Source organism: Nothoprocta perdicaria, unplaced genomic scaffold, assembly GCF_003342845.1.
Source record: "Nothoprocta perdicaria isolate Ctin4 unplaced genomic scaffold, notPer1 scaffold_84, whole genome shotgun sequence".
Taxonomy (NCBI): Eukaryota; Metazoa; Chordata; class Aves; order Tinamiformes; family Tinamidae; genus Nothoprocta; species Nothoprocta perdicaria.
In genome coordinates this window covers 307747-323486 of record NW_020456132.1, presented here as the reverse complement: position 1 = coordinate 323486, position 15740 = coordinate 307747, and the positions used below count along the sequence as shown (strand labels likewise).

At 47.7% G+C, this 15740-nt stretch overlaps 1 protein-coding gene across 1 annotated transcript; it reads left to right on the top strand.

The window, feature by feature from the left end:
* The first annotated feature begins 32 nt into the window (after window positions 1–32).
* RND3 (Rho family GTPase 3) lies at window positions 33–11871 on the top strand. The gene is made up of 5 exons (XM_026052176.1): window positions 33–237; window positions 346–433; window positions 6911–7020; window positions 8265–8399; window positions 10993–11871. The coding sequence occupies exons 1-5, from the start codon at window positions 88–90 to the stop codon at window positions 11242–11244; spliced, it is 735 nt and encodes a 244-aa protein (XP_025907961.1). The 5' UTR covers window positions 33–87; the 3' UTR covers window positions 11245–11871.
* Window positions 11872–15740: the final 3869 nt, after the last annotated feature.

Genomic DNA, 15740 nt, shown 5'->3' with positions numbered 1-15740 from the left:
GGGTTTTTTTTTTTTTTTTTTTTTTTTTTTTTTTTTTTTTTTCCTCTTCCCTTCTGCCTTCCTGCCCACGGGATTAAGGCGACCTCAATGAAGGAAAGAAGAGCGAGCCAGAAATTATCCAGCAAGGCGGTCATGGATCCCAACCAGAACGTGAAGTGCAAGATCGTGGTGGTGGGCGACAGCCAGTGCGGCAAGACGGCGCTGCTGCACGTCTTCGCCAAGGACTGCTTCCCCGAGGTGAGCGCGGGGCGGCGGGCTCGGCGCGGCGCGGGCCGGGGGGCAGCGGGCGGGCGGGCGCGCGGGGGAGCCCGGCCCGCGCTAACGGCCGCGCCTGCCTCCCCGCAGAGCTACGTCCCCACGGTGTTCGAGAACTACACGGCCAGCTTCGAGATCGACGCGCAGCGCATCGAGCTCAGCCTGTGGGACACGTCGGGTGAGCGTGGCGCGCGGGCCCCGCGCAGGTGCCTCCCGCGCGGCGCCATCTTGCCCCGACGGTCGCCGGGGCGACGCGGGTTTAACCCCCTCGGCCCCCCGGGGGCGCGTGTCCTCACGCGGGGTTCCGTATCTGGCTCTGTTTCTTCTTATTTTAATCTAAAATCAATCTGAGTCACGTATTTGACGTGAGTTGGGGAGAGGAGGGGTGTGGGTGCGCCCCGGTGTTGGCTTCCCCTCTGCTTGGCCGCAGCACCTCATCCAGGTGGTCATTGAACTGATCTGCGCTGGGGCTCCGAGCCCGCATCGGATAGGGATGCGTGTTGGTGTAAACTGGTGTCAAATGAAATTGGGCGGTTCTGCTTTTTTCCTTTAAAAAAGCAAAATCCGGCACTTCTACCCCCAGCAGAGAGGCTCTGGAGCAGCCCGAGGGCCGGGGTCTGCAGCGGGATGAGCCCCTGTGAGGAGCCCTCGGGGTCCTCGATCCTCTGGCCCTGCTCTCGGTGGCCATTTCAGAAGCAGCAGCCCGGCTTGTTTTCCAGGGCTGCTTCACCCACGGGGACGGCAAAGGGCTGAGCCGCACTGTGCGGTCTCCGGCCTGCAAATCTGTGGCTGGATGTCCCGTGACACCGGTAGCTCCTCTGGATCCCGCACTGCTTGCGATGGGGCCAGGCGGGCAGCCAGCGGGGTGACGATGAGCCCTGGAATTTCATGGGAACTGGTTGGAGGGAGGTGGAAGTGGCCAGGGAGCCCCTGTGGGTAGGGAATTGAGGGCTCTCTGCGAGGTGGCCGGAGGTGGCATGTGAATGGCCACTAAATGGCAGCAGCCATGGAGGAGAAGCTGAAGGCGCTTGGCAGGATATACAGGTCCTCTCTTCAAGCAGGTCTACAGGTTTTGTGGCTGGCTTATGTTAATGTTGATTTGGGGGCCGGGAGTTTCCTCCTGAATGTGAAACTGGCCCTCTTACCACAAATCAAACCTGTATCCATGCTTACGGGCCAGGATGCGAGTTGGCTTTCCCTCTGCTCTTGAGGAAATGATTCCAGATTCTTGCAACACTGTTACTGGGAAAAGGCAGGCAGCCTTTCTGCCCACATTCGGTATCAGCATAGTTTTAAACTGACTTTCTTCATCTCTTGCCAAGCTCGGCTTCTGGAATGTGTCTGACTGGAGTTGTCTTCCTGGCTGTTGGGCTCGCTGAAGGGAGCTATGGATTAACATCTCAAATAACTACAAATATTCTAGGGGGAAAAAAATCATATTTGACTATTAATGTATCTGGCTATTAACATAAAGCATGCTTGCAGATTAAGTCCTCTGATACATAGACTTGGAATCTCTATATAGAACAGAAACAAGACGGGGACCCCCTTGTAGGAAATGTCCTGTTGTGTTCCAAAGATGGGTATCAGTGGAAGGACTCGCAGCTGCTGGTCTCTGCACATGTGTGGTACTACAAGGTCTGTCATGGAACTAGCAGAAAACTCCTCTGAGTCAGAGGCTGAGGATCAAGAGGCTAACTTGTCTGCAATCTGAACCTAGGAGAGGAAGTGTTTGGAAGATCAAATGCTTGGTGTTGAGCAAAGTGGTGTTCAGCACCAGTTCCTCTGGCTGTGGGAGTGTGTGGGTCAAGTGTTGCTCCGTAATCAGCGGTTCCCACTGGCTGCAGGAAGAAATATTGCGACAAACCTGTAAGCTAGGTGTAAAATTGCATCACCAGATAAGATAGTGCTACATGCTACCTGTTGTTGTCTCTGTATTTCTTGCTAATACATTCTTAAAAAGATCTGGCCCAGTCTTTGCTCTAGTTTTCTGGTGAATTTGAGTAAATGGCGTAACTTTAAAAGTAGGAAAAGGTCTAACTGAATTCAGAACAAGACCTAATTTCCATTACTGTTTGGCAATTAATATCTGCTGCAGCCTAGGGAGTCGCTGGCCCTGTCACTTGGGATACCTCTGTAGCTACAAAAGGTCTCTTTAATTTAGGAGCTAACTTTTAGGAGCCAAGCATTGTCAGATATGTGAAGATGACTTGAGCAGACTTTAGAAAGCAGAAGTGGGTTTAAAAATTGATGCTGCTTTCTAACAGCAAGCATTTGCTGAACTGCCTTGCTAATTAGTCAATATGCAAGTTAAAGTGAATGCCAGTTTTCCCACTGAATTCTTGATAGGAAGATACTGCCATTTTGAGGAAATGCGCGGGGGAAAGTTGAAAGCTTTGATTAAAATAAGTCTTGCATCAACATGCAAACAGGCTCCACTGCTACCTGAAAAAATAATTACTTGTATAATAATTATGTACTTGCTGGAGGACCACCAATTACATGATGCCCTACATCTTGTAGTTATGCTTGTAGAAACTCTTAAAGCCAGCTGTAAATTTGTGGGGCAGATTTTTATTGTATATCTCGGGTAGATCCCCCAAAATATGGGGCAAGACATGAGTGGAATGGGAATATTTATTAACAGGGTTTTCTAGTACTGTCTAGTTCTGCAAGTCATTATGAAGATTTAAATCAGCCACAGCACTAAGGACGGCACTTGCCAATTTGAATTTCAATTGGCTTTTTGGACTACCAACCCTTTATTCAAAGCAGGAATGTCTGGTTGCAATAATGCCATTATAAATTATTCCACTCTGTGGTAATACAGAATGGCAGTCTTCAGCTGTTTGGCAGCTGTATGTTTATTTTGTTAGGTAGAACATTTGCAAGAAGCTTCTTGGGGCTAAAGAAGCTTCATGTGATTTCGTGGATACTGTGAGGAATACTTGCATAATAGACATCTTTATGAAGATATACATGGTTTAATATGTCTTTACCAAGTTTGGCATATTTCATTAAGAATGACTGCTTTTTTTTAACAGTCATCTTTCTTACTCCTTCAATGAAGGCTGTTGCATAGAAATTAAATGCTAATAACTAACTAGGTATCTGTTAACAGCATCTTTCAGGGTTTTTATTGGTTTAACTGTGGACATTGTACTGGGTATGCTAATAAAAAAAAAATCAACAGGGCCAGGAATACTTAAACAGTGCTGGGGATTAGCATATAATTAAAACCAGAAGGGCCTTAGAGCTTTAAACCAAATTAGCTTTACTGTGGTTTGAATGTGCGGTATTCAGCGTTCAGTATCTATGTAAGAAAGTAGTGTTAATTACAAGGCTTTTACTGAAGTAACTTTCAGAAAGTATCTAACATAAGAATTCAGGATACTGGTTTTGGTGCTAGCTAATCATCACGAGGGCAATGTAATGTAAAGCAAGCTTACAGGCAACAATAAAAACGTGACAAGTGGATTGTATTCAGTCATGTAGTTGTTCTTCTCATGAAGAAAAGTCACCATTCTTGGGTTTCTCTTCCCTTGAGGGCTGGGAAGAACTAGGCCTGTCTGATGGGAATGTTAGATGACCTGCTCAGTAGGTGGTCCTGCTTGCGGTCTGCAGATCTAAATGCAGAAAATGGTGTGAATATTGCAAAGCTCCCGTGTTTGCAGAAGGCACATGATGCTGGTTAGTAAATAAATACTCAGGAGGGGTTTGGAGAGGGGACAGCAGCGAGCAAGCTGGCTGAAGTTGCTGTTGCAGTGTTTGGTGGTCTCTATGGGGCAGATAATTAGTGAGGATGTGGGGTGAGATGGCTCTGCTGCCGGTCCGAGTGGCTCCAGAAGGCTCCTCTCACGGCTGCCTGCACAGGGAGGAGCTCTGCCCCACACTGCGACGTGGGGCTGAGTCACCTCCACGGGGCTGGGCGACTTGCAGGCAAACAGGGCTCCGATGTGAAGGATCTAGGGGCCTCCAGGAGTGCTAAGGCGATCTTGTAAAAAGAAGCTGAACTTTGGCTATGAATAATTTGGTGGTGGCTTTATTAATAGCAGCACTTCAAGCCTGAGCTTTGGGGTCATCTTGATTCTAGAGCCAAATAGTTTTGAGCGGGGTTTCTAATTCATTTTGGAAGTTATACAGAGGGAAAGAAAAAGTTCAAGAACAGAGAACGTGGAGCTAGATTTCTATTAAAATACATGGATTATTTAGGTCTGAATTAGTTAAACTGCAAAACAGATATAGAATCGAAGGCAGTTAGAACTCAGTCGGATACACTGCATCATTATCGCCCAATTCCTTGGTAAAACAGGAAAATTACTGCAGTTGTCTTTGACAAAAATGCAATAGATTCTGGTCTTGCAAGATAAAACAAATAGGCTTATTTTTCCAGGCATACCATGGCTGTAGCTGTGCATTCTCCTCATGTTCTTGTGGGCTGGCATGGCTTCAAATCTGCCGGCTCACTGGGGAGGCTGAGCAGAGTCTCGCTGGGCTCTGCTTGCTTTGTCTGTTTAGACTTGAGCCTCATTCCTAGGATTCCTAGGTTCTGAGGATTTCTCTGGGTAAAATAATGCAATGCTGCGTTAAACACACTCGGAGGAAAGTCTGGAGCTGCTCTACACATTTGTGCGGCAGTGAAGGTGGTTGCTGGGGTAGAATGTGACTAGGAAATATAGTTCTTGTTAGTGTACACTCTTCTTTAAATGACACTGCCTAGAAGAAACTAATGTGCTTCTGGTGCTCAGCATTTTTAATATGAGGTTCAGAGGGAAAATCTGAGCCCTCAAAACAAACACAGCTACAGCTGAACACGTAAGTGGAGCCTGAGCTGGAGCTGGTGACTGTATGTATACATAAATACACGCTGATGGACATATATGGTGCGTTGTGTCCTTGAAGACTGGTGAGCGAGGCATTAGGTATGTGTCTAAGGAATTAGTTTCTGGGTGAGGCTTAGACTCCTTTTTAGCCAGCAACTATTTGGCCTAACAATGATGATGCTCAAGACAAGGCGTTAATCCTGCCCTTACTTGCCTGAGCATCGTGAGGCCGCGGTGCTGTGGAGCAGGCTGGTGCTCAGGCTGCACCTTGTCCTGCACCAGCCTGGAGCATGAGGGCTGGCTGTTTAATGGGCACCCTCCTCAGCAAACTACCTGCCCTGGGCAACTAATGTGGCCCTGGGCAGTGCCATAGTAGTGCTCCAGGAGATAAACCTGCTCTTGCTAACTTATAGACTGCAGCTGCGAGGAGAGCTTGGCCCGGGAGCCTGAATAGTGAGCTAGGCAGGTCAGCTTGTTGGGTGTCTTCCTGACGTGCCGCTTGCTCTTGAAGACAGCTAGCAGTTTCTGAAAAGCCCTCTGAGCATTGCCTCTGTTAGACTGACATTTGTGAAGATGAACACTTGAATAAAATAGTCCCGTTCAACAAACTACCTTCTGCTACCTAGTTTGGTAACACTTCATTCCCCATGTGTTACCCTTTGCTTCAAAAACAACATTCCTGGGATTCTTTACTCTTTCCTGCTAGCATAAGCTGCCCAACTGAAGTCATCTGTGATGCATTCACACCATTCCCCGCTCTGCTCTGTGCAACAGCATGAGCTGTCTGTCAGTTAAACTCGAGGAATTTCTCTAATCCAGTTAATAATCTGCTTAGCCTCAGAGACCTTATAGACGATTAGTTTTAGATAGCGTGAAGAAAATGAGTGATACAATAAGATGATAACCCCTGAGCTTATGTGTGACTTCTTGAAAGCTGTATTCTTGTTGCATGTCCCCTGTGCTGAATTTTAGGTCTGTGAAAGACCAAGATTACATGGCTAACAGGGCTGTCTGAAATTTCAGGCATGCGTTTCAAAGTCAGAGCCCTTCCACCATTAGATCACCATTCAAATATCCTTCTGAATGAGAAATGTATTTTCCTGGGGAAGTGAAACTTCACTTGTTTCAGGCTAAACTGAATGCTAGTTGTGATGGGAGGGGGAAGTTTTTTTCCAAAATCTATTCTTGAAATTCAGCAAACACTAGAAATGAGATCTGAGCTGTTGTAACGCTGCACTTAACAGCATACCTGCTACCAGTACTGGCATAAAGTATGCACAAAGCAATGCCTGCATTCCATCAGATAAACCTGGCTTTTGATCTTCCATTAATCAAAAGCTGGTTTATGGGCTAAATGTGAAAGTTTACTGCAAGCTTGTAGAGTGGTGTGCAAATTACTCTGCTAGAGCTGTGTTTACTCAAGCAAGCCTGATGATTGGAATCCTTTTCTGCTAGGAAGTGCCTTGTAACCATGACAACTAAAAATGCCTTTTTGCACTTGGAACTGAAATGTTGGGGCTTAAACCTGCTCTGACTCGATTTTCCTTTCCTGGTTATTGGGGAGCATCCCAAGCTTTTGGTGGGAGATGAATCACTTGAGTGCCATCCCTCTCCTCTGCTTCCGAGAACTGTTCCTTTTGTAAGCTAGAGACAAAAGAAAAATGGGGAAATGAGCAGCTTCATGTTTTGGCAATATCTAGTATAAAGAAAAGATAATAGCTGGCTGCCCTTCAAGGGCTACTCTGAAACTTCTGCTAAACTTGCTGAATAAAACTTGAACTTGTAGAAAAGCTTAAACATGAAACTGATAATGTTCTGTTTTTTCCCTGCAGGATCCCCTTACTACGACAATGTCCGTCCACTTTCATACCCAGATTCCGATGCTGTCTTGATATGTTTTGATATTAGTCGGCCAGAAACTCTTGACAGCGTGCTAAAAAAGGCAAGTGCTTGAGAAATGTTTGAGTACTGATCTGTTTGTAAGTAGCCTGCCTCTAAAACTCAAAAGTGCAGCTTCCTACGCTGAAAACCTCAGTTTGTTTTTTCTCTCTCAGTGGAACTAGACCAGACTGTTGAGCACTGCTAGAACACAAGTTTTTCATTTGGAAGGAATGACAGTTAATTGAAAACAAAGAATGCCTAATGCAAGCTCTAGATGTGAAGCAAAGCTGTCATTCCTCTGCCCTAACAATAGTGAATAGTAGGATAATCCCATGCAGCAAGAAGCTGTCTCAAACTATGCTCATAACAGACTAAAACTCATTGACAGATGCAGTTAACATCTCTAAAGTGTTTAGACCTGTGTAATGACTTGGTTATTTCTCAGCCTTAAGTTAGAGCCAGCAAATGATGCTGGAAGACACCAGGAAGACTTAACAATCACATAAAAGTGTAACCCCACACCAAATTTGACTTCTTCAGAAGCTCGGTGATCCAGGATTCAGTGCCTGATTCTCAACTGAGTTAGACCTTAAGGACTCTCCAAATAATGTTTTTGATTAACCTGACTCCTGATTTGATGGCAATGAAGTAGCATGCAGTGCTCTAAGTAGCTCACAGAAAATCCTGAAGACTGGCTTCACAACCGCTTATGCCAACAAGCCTCAAGAAGTCAAGTCAAAGAACTTGTTGTGTCCCTTCCCACCCACACGGGGTTATTGTGAGAAAACTAGAAAGGCAACTCTGCAGCCTGTTTGAATGGCTTGTTTCTGGGATAACCACACCTGAGCATCTTGGAGGTTAAGGTATTTTTAGGTAGTGGAATGTAGCTGAGAACTGATCTATGCCCATATCTTTTCATACCAAACATGCCTCATAGCTCAGTTCTGATGAACCAGCCCCATTGGCTCCTGGCAGTACATGGTCACGGCCAACTGTTCCCTGCCTGTAGGGAGGGACATACCTGCAGGTTCTTGCTCATGCAGGTAAACATGATCTCATTTGTTCTCTTTTGATTAGTAAGTCAGTGGAACTAACGTGTGTGGAATGGAGGTTTCACCCTGATCATGTGCTGCTGGTTCTGGTGCCTTCAGAGCTACCTTCAAGCTAAACACCCACTGGTTATGAAAGCTTAGCTATTTTTCCATAAACTTGCATGGTCTATCCAGCTTCCTCCCGTTTCCGTTGCTCTGTGATAAATCTAACCGCTAAACAATTCCAGTGTAGTAACAACCTGACCTTTTCCAGTGGAAAGGTGAAATCCAGGAGTTCTGCCCCAACACCAAAATGCTCTTGGTGGGCTGCAAGTCGGACCTGCGCACGGATGTGAGCACCTTGGTGGAGCTTTCCAACCACAGGCAGACGCCGGTGTCCTACGATCAGGTGAGTGTTGCCGCTTGCTGTGCTTGGGCAGGGGGAAAGGTGCTTTCTGCCTCTGCAGTCACCTTCAGGAACATCTCCCTCCTAGCGTGGGTATGTTCACGATGTCAAAACACTTGTCCATGTCCATGGTGCCAAAACAGCAGGCAGGAAGTAGGATCCAGAGGAATTCCTCCCATTTATGTGTTCAGAGTCAAATGTTGGTATCAAATGTATCCTGCAGGGTGTAAGAGTGAGAATGGTACCTGCCTAGGCAGCTGGAGCTAGTGTGCACGTCCTACACTATCAAACACTTTTTGATGTCTTATGCCAAAGCCTCAGGTTTTCCAACCCAGCAGCTCCTAACATGCAATTACTAATAATACAGCCTCCTACAGCATGCTTAAAATTAAAAATGCTGAGATGCTATAGACTATCTTAATTAAAATACACTAGGAGCTGTTTCAGTCTGGCTTATGCTGGTTTCATTAACTTTTTTTGTTGTGCTTAACTTGATAAATATCTATGCAACCTAAGGTTATACTTGAAGCAAAACTGCCACTTCAAGTGTGCTAAAAGATTCAGAAGTTTCCTTAAAATCTAATTGCAGAAGTTGGTCTTGATGAAACAAAAGTGGTGGCTTATGCTAATGTGTGCTCATGTTCAGCCCTGTTATCTTCCATGCTATTTGAGAGGAAAAACAGACCTCTGGAGAAATCCAGTCTGCCATAACCAATCTGAAGTTCATACGTTAAACTTTTTCACAATACTTCAGTAGCATGATTAAATCTGACCCTCTTCCATGAAGAGTGAATAAAAGCCCTTCAATAAATATTTTCTGATGCTAGGAACGGGAGGTTCCTGTATCTTGTGCTACAGCTTAGCCTGTCCTCCTTAGGAGTAGGGTTTAGATGAAGACAAGGGACTAGGAACCCATTACCTACACTTGCTGGCTAAAGCACAAGTGGAAGCTTGTCCATGATGCAGTAAGGGTTTTATTCCCCAAATTTGCTCACTTTTATTTGTATTCTCTGTAGAACCACTGCTCACTAAAACTTCATTTTCTGTGCTGACTGTTGCTGATGCTCAACAGGGGTATAAAACAACCCCATGCTGTCATGTGCTAGGCCCAGGGCAGGCTGCTTCACGGCACAGCTTAGCGGTAGGGCGTTAAAGGGGTTAGTCTCCCTGAGCTCGTTTGCTTAATTACATAGTCTGTTTGGCATGAAAGCTGAATGGCAAAGCTATTGGAAATGAGTGGGGAAAAAGATTGAATTCACATTGTAATTTATAAAAACTTATGATTAATGTGGTTTTTAAAGTTCCCAGAACACTAGCACTGCTCTCTTCCTCTCTGTTTAAATGAGTCAAAACATTCCTGAAATCATCAAACCTGCTAATAAGGCAGTTCTGATATTAAAATGCCTCACTGCTGTGAGAAGTGGCCGGGGAAGAAATGTGACTTCCCCACATGCTGCTTAGGGTCTTCCATGTGAAGCCTCCTGGAGCTGGGACCCACAAGCTACGTGAATTTCCTTGCTAAGTCGGCATGGAACCCGACTTCAGGGACTTTATTTCACTACTTTTTGCCAAGGAAGTACTTGGAGGTTTTGGTGACACCCTCTTTCTGTACATGCTTGCCAGTTCCAGTCAGCGCCACCTGAACAAACACCAGAAAGCCCAATCAGTTGGAGTTAAGGTATTTAACGCTGGAGAGGGCTTGGTCCTAGAAACTAATGCTGATTTATCAGTGGGTCATGCTTGCCCTTGATAAGAAAATGTGTGCACGAGGGCTGTGCAAACAGTGCGTCACGCCGTGCCCTCGGCCGGGTGGCTCCACAGCTCCCTCCATCCGTCCCAGCTCCGTGGCCCCACGAGGAGCAGCCGGGACAGGGCTGGGGCTGGAAACTCCCTGGAAGGCCTCTCTGCTCCTGCCACTTGGAAGGAAAAGTCCAGTGAAATAATCCTCCTTGTTTCTCCACACACTGCTGTCACTTTTCCTGTAGGAAGATCCACCAGTTACTGAAGTGCTGTTGTCTGTCACAGTAACTCGACTTTTTTCTTTTGTGCTGCTGGAACAAATATTTATTTTGATTTTTAGTACACTTAGTTATGAGAGAAAGGATTGGGTAACCACTGTCCTGCCCCCCAAAACTTAACAAGGACTTAATCTTGCAAGACAAGAGCATAGCCACCAGTCTGTAAATGAATCAAAATACCCTTTTTTCCCCCAAAATGTGAGCCCTGAATGAGGAAGCTGCCAAACCTGTGTGTTTTACTTCATCGATGCAAGTAAGGCACAGGAGTGTAATTGCAAAAAGGCCCTGCTAACTATTTGTTGGGCTTTCTGCAGCTATTTGTATATCACTGAGCTTATCACTTCTCTTTCAAATTGTGTTTTCCCTCGCAGGGAATAATGCCTGGATATTTGTATAATACATCTTGGAACCAAAGCTGTGTTTGTTTTGCGGAACGCGTTGCTGGCTGTCACACTGGGGTTTCAGCTTTGCTTTTCTCCAAACACTGTATGGAAAACAGAGCTGCGGAGTGATTCTGGGGTTTGCTTTGGCTCTCTGGGAAGCTTGGTATTGATCGTGTGTTTCTTTTTTTCCCTTAGGGTGCAAATATGGCCAAGCAGATTGGAGCAGCAACGTATATTGAATGCTCAGCCTTACAGTCAGAAAACAGTGTCAGAGACATTTTTCATGTTGCCACCTTGGCGTGCGTGAATAAAACAAATAAAAATGTTAAGCGGAACAAATCGCAGAGGGCAACGAAGCGGATCTCACACATGCCTGGCAGGCCAGAACTTTCCACAGTGGCTACGGACTTGCGAAAGGACAAAGCAAAGAGCTGCACGGTGATGTGAAGGACCTCGGTTACCTGAAGGAGGAGGAGGAGGAAGAGTGTTTGGGAGAGGTGAAGGCTCCGTGAAGTACCCAGCCACATGGTGTGTAGTGAGGGCTTATGCCAGGGCTCCTAAGGAGCCTCTTCGCCTATTGTGAGACTGTACTTAGGGACTGAGCACGTAGACCAAGCAGTGAGAAGAAACGGCTCTAAATGAGGTGGCATCGAGAAATGTTACGTGGAAGAAAATACCAAAAAAAAAAAAAAGAAAATATTTGAATGTGCTGAGAGAAGAGGATAAATGGGAAAATAGCCCCACAAAGGAGAGATGCTCTTGTCAGTGCTTGTTTGTTTTGTTAATGCTCTACTCCTGGATGCTACCACTTTGATTTTGATAATATTTTGACTTTTTTTTAAAAAAAAGACTTCATTAATGTGCCCTCCTCCTTAGGAAGCTCTCCCTGTGATTTAGAGTTGGTTTTTCCAGAGGATATGATATTTTCTAGTAGCTCAGCGTTAACACGGAGATTACGCCAAGGCCCCTGGGTCCCCGAGAAGGAAACACTATGGGAGGAGTTTGGAGGTTGTCCTGCTGAGACGGCAGCGCGAGCTGAACTGGGGCCTCTTGGTGGAGATGGGGATGGTTCCAGAGCTCCCGGTGTCCCAGTGCGCAACGAGGATGGCTCTGGAGCTCCCGATGTCCCAGTGCCCTCCCTGCAGCCCTGCCCGGCGCATGGCGCAGCTCCTGCCTCTCCCAGCACTCCAGGCTCTCCCTTCCTCTCTGTGATTGTAACTTAACGTGGAAATGCTCGCAAGGTCTGGGGTACTGTGTGGGTATGTGTCACTGTAGGCTCGGCTCTAAAATCAAGTGAAAGGTGCTAAAGAGCTGTGATTACAACTGATCCTTAGTTTTAAAGTAACTCATTAAGCCTTACTGCCTGGGGGGAGCCCTGAGCCTCCTCTGCTTCTGCTGGGCCTGGAAGAGCCTGGCAGCTTCCCGGCATTTAGCCCTCTGCAAGGCTATGGAGAGGTGCTGCTCCGCACCGCGCTTCCCTGCCTTATCCCTTAAGGAAATCTGGGAACGTGTGGCGCCCGGAGCGGCATTGCTCGGGTCGCGGGTTCTGCCGCGGGGCCTGCGATGCCTTAAGGGGTCCCCAGTGGGAACCGGGTCCTGAACTCGGCCTTTCAGGCTGGTCTAGCCATAGCCAGGCAGCCAGCACTAAGCTTAACTTCAGCTTAACCCCCTGACTCGATTCTTTCTAGCTTTCTGATGACTCCTGTTAAATAAACCAGCCTTTAAAATGGTTTGCAAGTGTTTACTGAGCGGTATCGCTTGGTGGCTCCTCTCAAAGCAAGGGTACTGTAAGCTCGAGCCCCTGGGGCTATAGCTTGTTGAGAACAAGCATTCCAAGGAAAATGCTTCATTTTTGAAGTATTAAAGCTGTGTTCATGTTGACTTGTGCAAGGTAAAGATTTACCATAGTTAATACTCCATATGTTCCCAGCACTTTGTTTCATCTGCTGAAAAAAAGAAATCCAGTTATTTCCCAGAAAAAAGATGTTTTTACCACCAGTAATAAGCTTGTGACTGATGCAACCCTGCGCTTAGGGCAGTATTACAAAATAGCTGGTAAGTGCTTTCTGTATTTAAATATTGTGAAAAGAAAATAAGTTATAACTGTTATAAAACAGGACATCCATTACTTTTTTTTATCGTTGAAGTCACTTTGTATGTTTGGTTCATGTTTCTGCAGTATTTATTAAAATATCTTTTTTTTTTGTTTTGTTCTTTGAATAAAAAGAGGAGTTGCCTTGTAGCGTGAGTGCCTCTGTGCAGCAGTGGCTGGTGCTGAGCCCGCTGTGAGCCGGAGCCCCAGCCCGCCTCTCTTGGGGCAGCTTCAGTTGTCCTCCTGCCCCAAAGCTGAGTCTTATTTGTAGTCTGTGCTTGTCCCGCTCGCCTGCGTCGTCTTGCTGGGGGTTGCTGGATTGACATGTTCTTTATTGCTGCGTTCAAAATACCCCTCGTTGGTGATTACGGGCTGTAATTAAGTCGCCCCTTTGCCTTCTCGTTGCTGAAGGGAGCAGAGGCCTTTGTCCTGGGTGGTGTGAGGAGCGGGTTTGGGGCTGGATTGGGTCATCCCGGTGTTCCCTGGAGCCCACAAACCTCCCTGGGGAGCTCTGCCTTGCCCTTTGCTCCTGCGTTTGGGGTGATTTTAACACATTTAAGCACAGGTGCAATCTCAATGTGCTGTCCAGTTCACCTTGTGTGGCCCCAAATCAAGTGGCTTTGGGGACAGAGACCCCGTTAATGCTCTGAGCTCTGCCAGAGTTCCCAAAAGCCACTCCCGAGCCCAGCGCGGGTCTGTTTTCCATGAAACCACTTGGATAATCACTCCTGTTTCCCTGCTCAATCCTACCCGCTCCCGCCTTTGGAGTCGCGCTCGGTTTCCTGCAGGTGGATGGAAGGGGAAGGCGCTTTGGTTTAGTGCCCGTTTCCTCAAACACGATGAAGGGAAAGGCCTGGAACCCCCCAGTGTTCCCTGTAGCGGCGGCAGCCTCCCCGGCACGGCTGGAAAACCCACGTTAACAGCTCACACGAGTGTCCCGCCAGCTCCTGGACTCCGGCCCCATGTCCCTGGAACAGAAACGTTCATCTTTGTGTGGGGAGGAGTAAATAAATCATCGTTTTTTCCCAGAAAAAGAGTGGTTCCCACTGTAGAGTCCAGCTTTTTTTTTTCTCCTATTCCTGTTGCTTCTGCCATTTGCAGTGTTGCTGCTGGGATGTTTTTGTTGTTTATTTGAAGCTTCTCGCATTAGTTTTGGCTAAGGGTACCTTAAACCTCTGCGTTTGCGCGGGGAGCTCTAGCCAGTCGCCTCCCCTGGGCTTTTTGCTGCTGTTCTCAAGGCCGTTGCCCTCCGAGCCAGCAAGGCCGGGGCCCCAGAGCTGCTCCCTCTCATTTCCAGCCTGTGGTTTGGTCGGATGTTTCCCATTTGGCCCCTTGGAAATGGGCTTTGGCCGCCGTTCTCCGTGCGCTTCCAGGAACGTTTAACTTCTGCCTCTTTTTCAGCCTCCTCTTGCACAAGGGGGTTATGCAACCGCTTGCGCCGATCATCTCGTGCTGGAAACGCTGCGGAAAACACGGAGGGATCCGCAGCAAGGAGCGCTGGTAGGGAAAAATCGGTGCAATCCGACGGCGCTGGCTGCGTGCGCGCGTGGAAGCGGAGGTCCCGAGGACAGCAACGCGTCCGGGGGACGCGTTGCTGTCCTCGGGACCTCCGCTTCCACGCGCGCACGCACCCAGCCGCCAAATGTGGGGAAAAAAGACCTGAAACGAGAGCATCCGAGGGGAAAATTGCAAAAAAACCCCTCCCTGGGATGCAGAATTGGCACCTCGTCCCCCGCGGGCACGAGCAGGTGCTGCGCGGCCGGGGCCTTTTGTGCGCGGGGACTGAGCAGGAGGCTGGAGCCGCTGCCAGACGCGCGGGGTGAGGAGGCCCTGGGGGGATACAGGGGCTGGGGAGGATGCGGCAGGTTTTGCTCCATCCGTTCTTGAATGCATGAGATGAAAGAAAAAATAGCATTTTTGGGGGTTTTTTTTGGTGGGTTTTTTTTTTTTTTTTTTTTTGTGATTTTTTTTTTTCAGAAGGCCATTGCAAAAACTACTCCACAAAAGCAAACACAAATGCCAAATTTTTGCAGAGAGGTGCTGCAGCGGATGGCAAAACCCAAGCGGTCATGGGGAGCTCCCCGTGCATCATCCTGGGCACGGGGACAGGGATGTCCCCGGCAGCGCGAGCCTGGTGGATCTCTCCCTTTTGCTGGTGAATTAAAGCTGAGTTTAAAGCCCGTAGATTTGTGGGTGGCCGGTTTGCCTAAATAATCCCAACCCAGTCCTCCTTGGCCAGTGGAAGGTCTTCCTCTCTCCCAGTTATCTCTCTAGTCTCCAGGCTCTGGAGCTCATGGGGAGCAGCCTCAGCAGCAAGGACAAGCAAAATGGAGAGAAATAGGTTGCCGTAATTCTGGATATCCGTATTAAAGAGATTTCTATGGAAGAGGGTTGAATGGAGGCACTTCCAAATGCTGCAAATGCTGAGATGCAGTGCTGGAGATTGAGAGGTGCTGGGAGAGCAGGAAGCACCAGGGAGCAGGAGAGCACCCATGTGTGCAGCCCTTGCAATGGGCACCTCTACCTGTTTGCGATGGTCACAGCACCTCTTGCAATGGTGACATCTCCCTTTTGCAACGGTCACATCCCTCTGCTTGCAATGGGCACATTGCCCCACTTGCAATGGGCACATTGCCCCGTTTGGGCTGCGCTGCCCTGCGCCCATGGCCCCGTGCTCCAGGTGTGTTCCCTGCCCACTGGTCATTCCAGCTGCTGTTCTTCATTCCAGCTGTTCTTCATGCAAGGTGGAGGCCGGTGGCAATGCCACCACTGGCCGCCTTACGGCCAATTTGGGAACAAGCTGCTTTCCAGCTGGGGAAAGCTTCCTTTAACCAGAAGGATGTAGTAATTT

What these genes read in the sequence shown, in the direction of transcription:
- RND3 (XM_026052176.1), top strand. Translation starts at nt 88, where the DNA reads ATGAAGGAAAGAAGAGCGAGCCAGAAATTATCCAGCAAGGCGGTCATG. An exon ending in CCAAGGACTGCTTCCCCGAG is followed by an intron (nt 238 to 345) that starts GTGAGCGCGGGG and finishes GCCTCCCCGCAG; the next exon opens with AGCTACGTCCCCACGGTGTT. An exon ending in CGCCGGTGTCCTACGATCAG is followed by an intron (nt 8,400 to 10,992) that starts GTGAGTGTTGCC and finishes TTTTTCCCTTAG; the next exon opens with GGTGCAAATATGGCCAAGCA.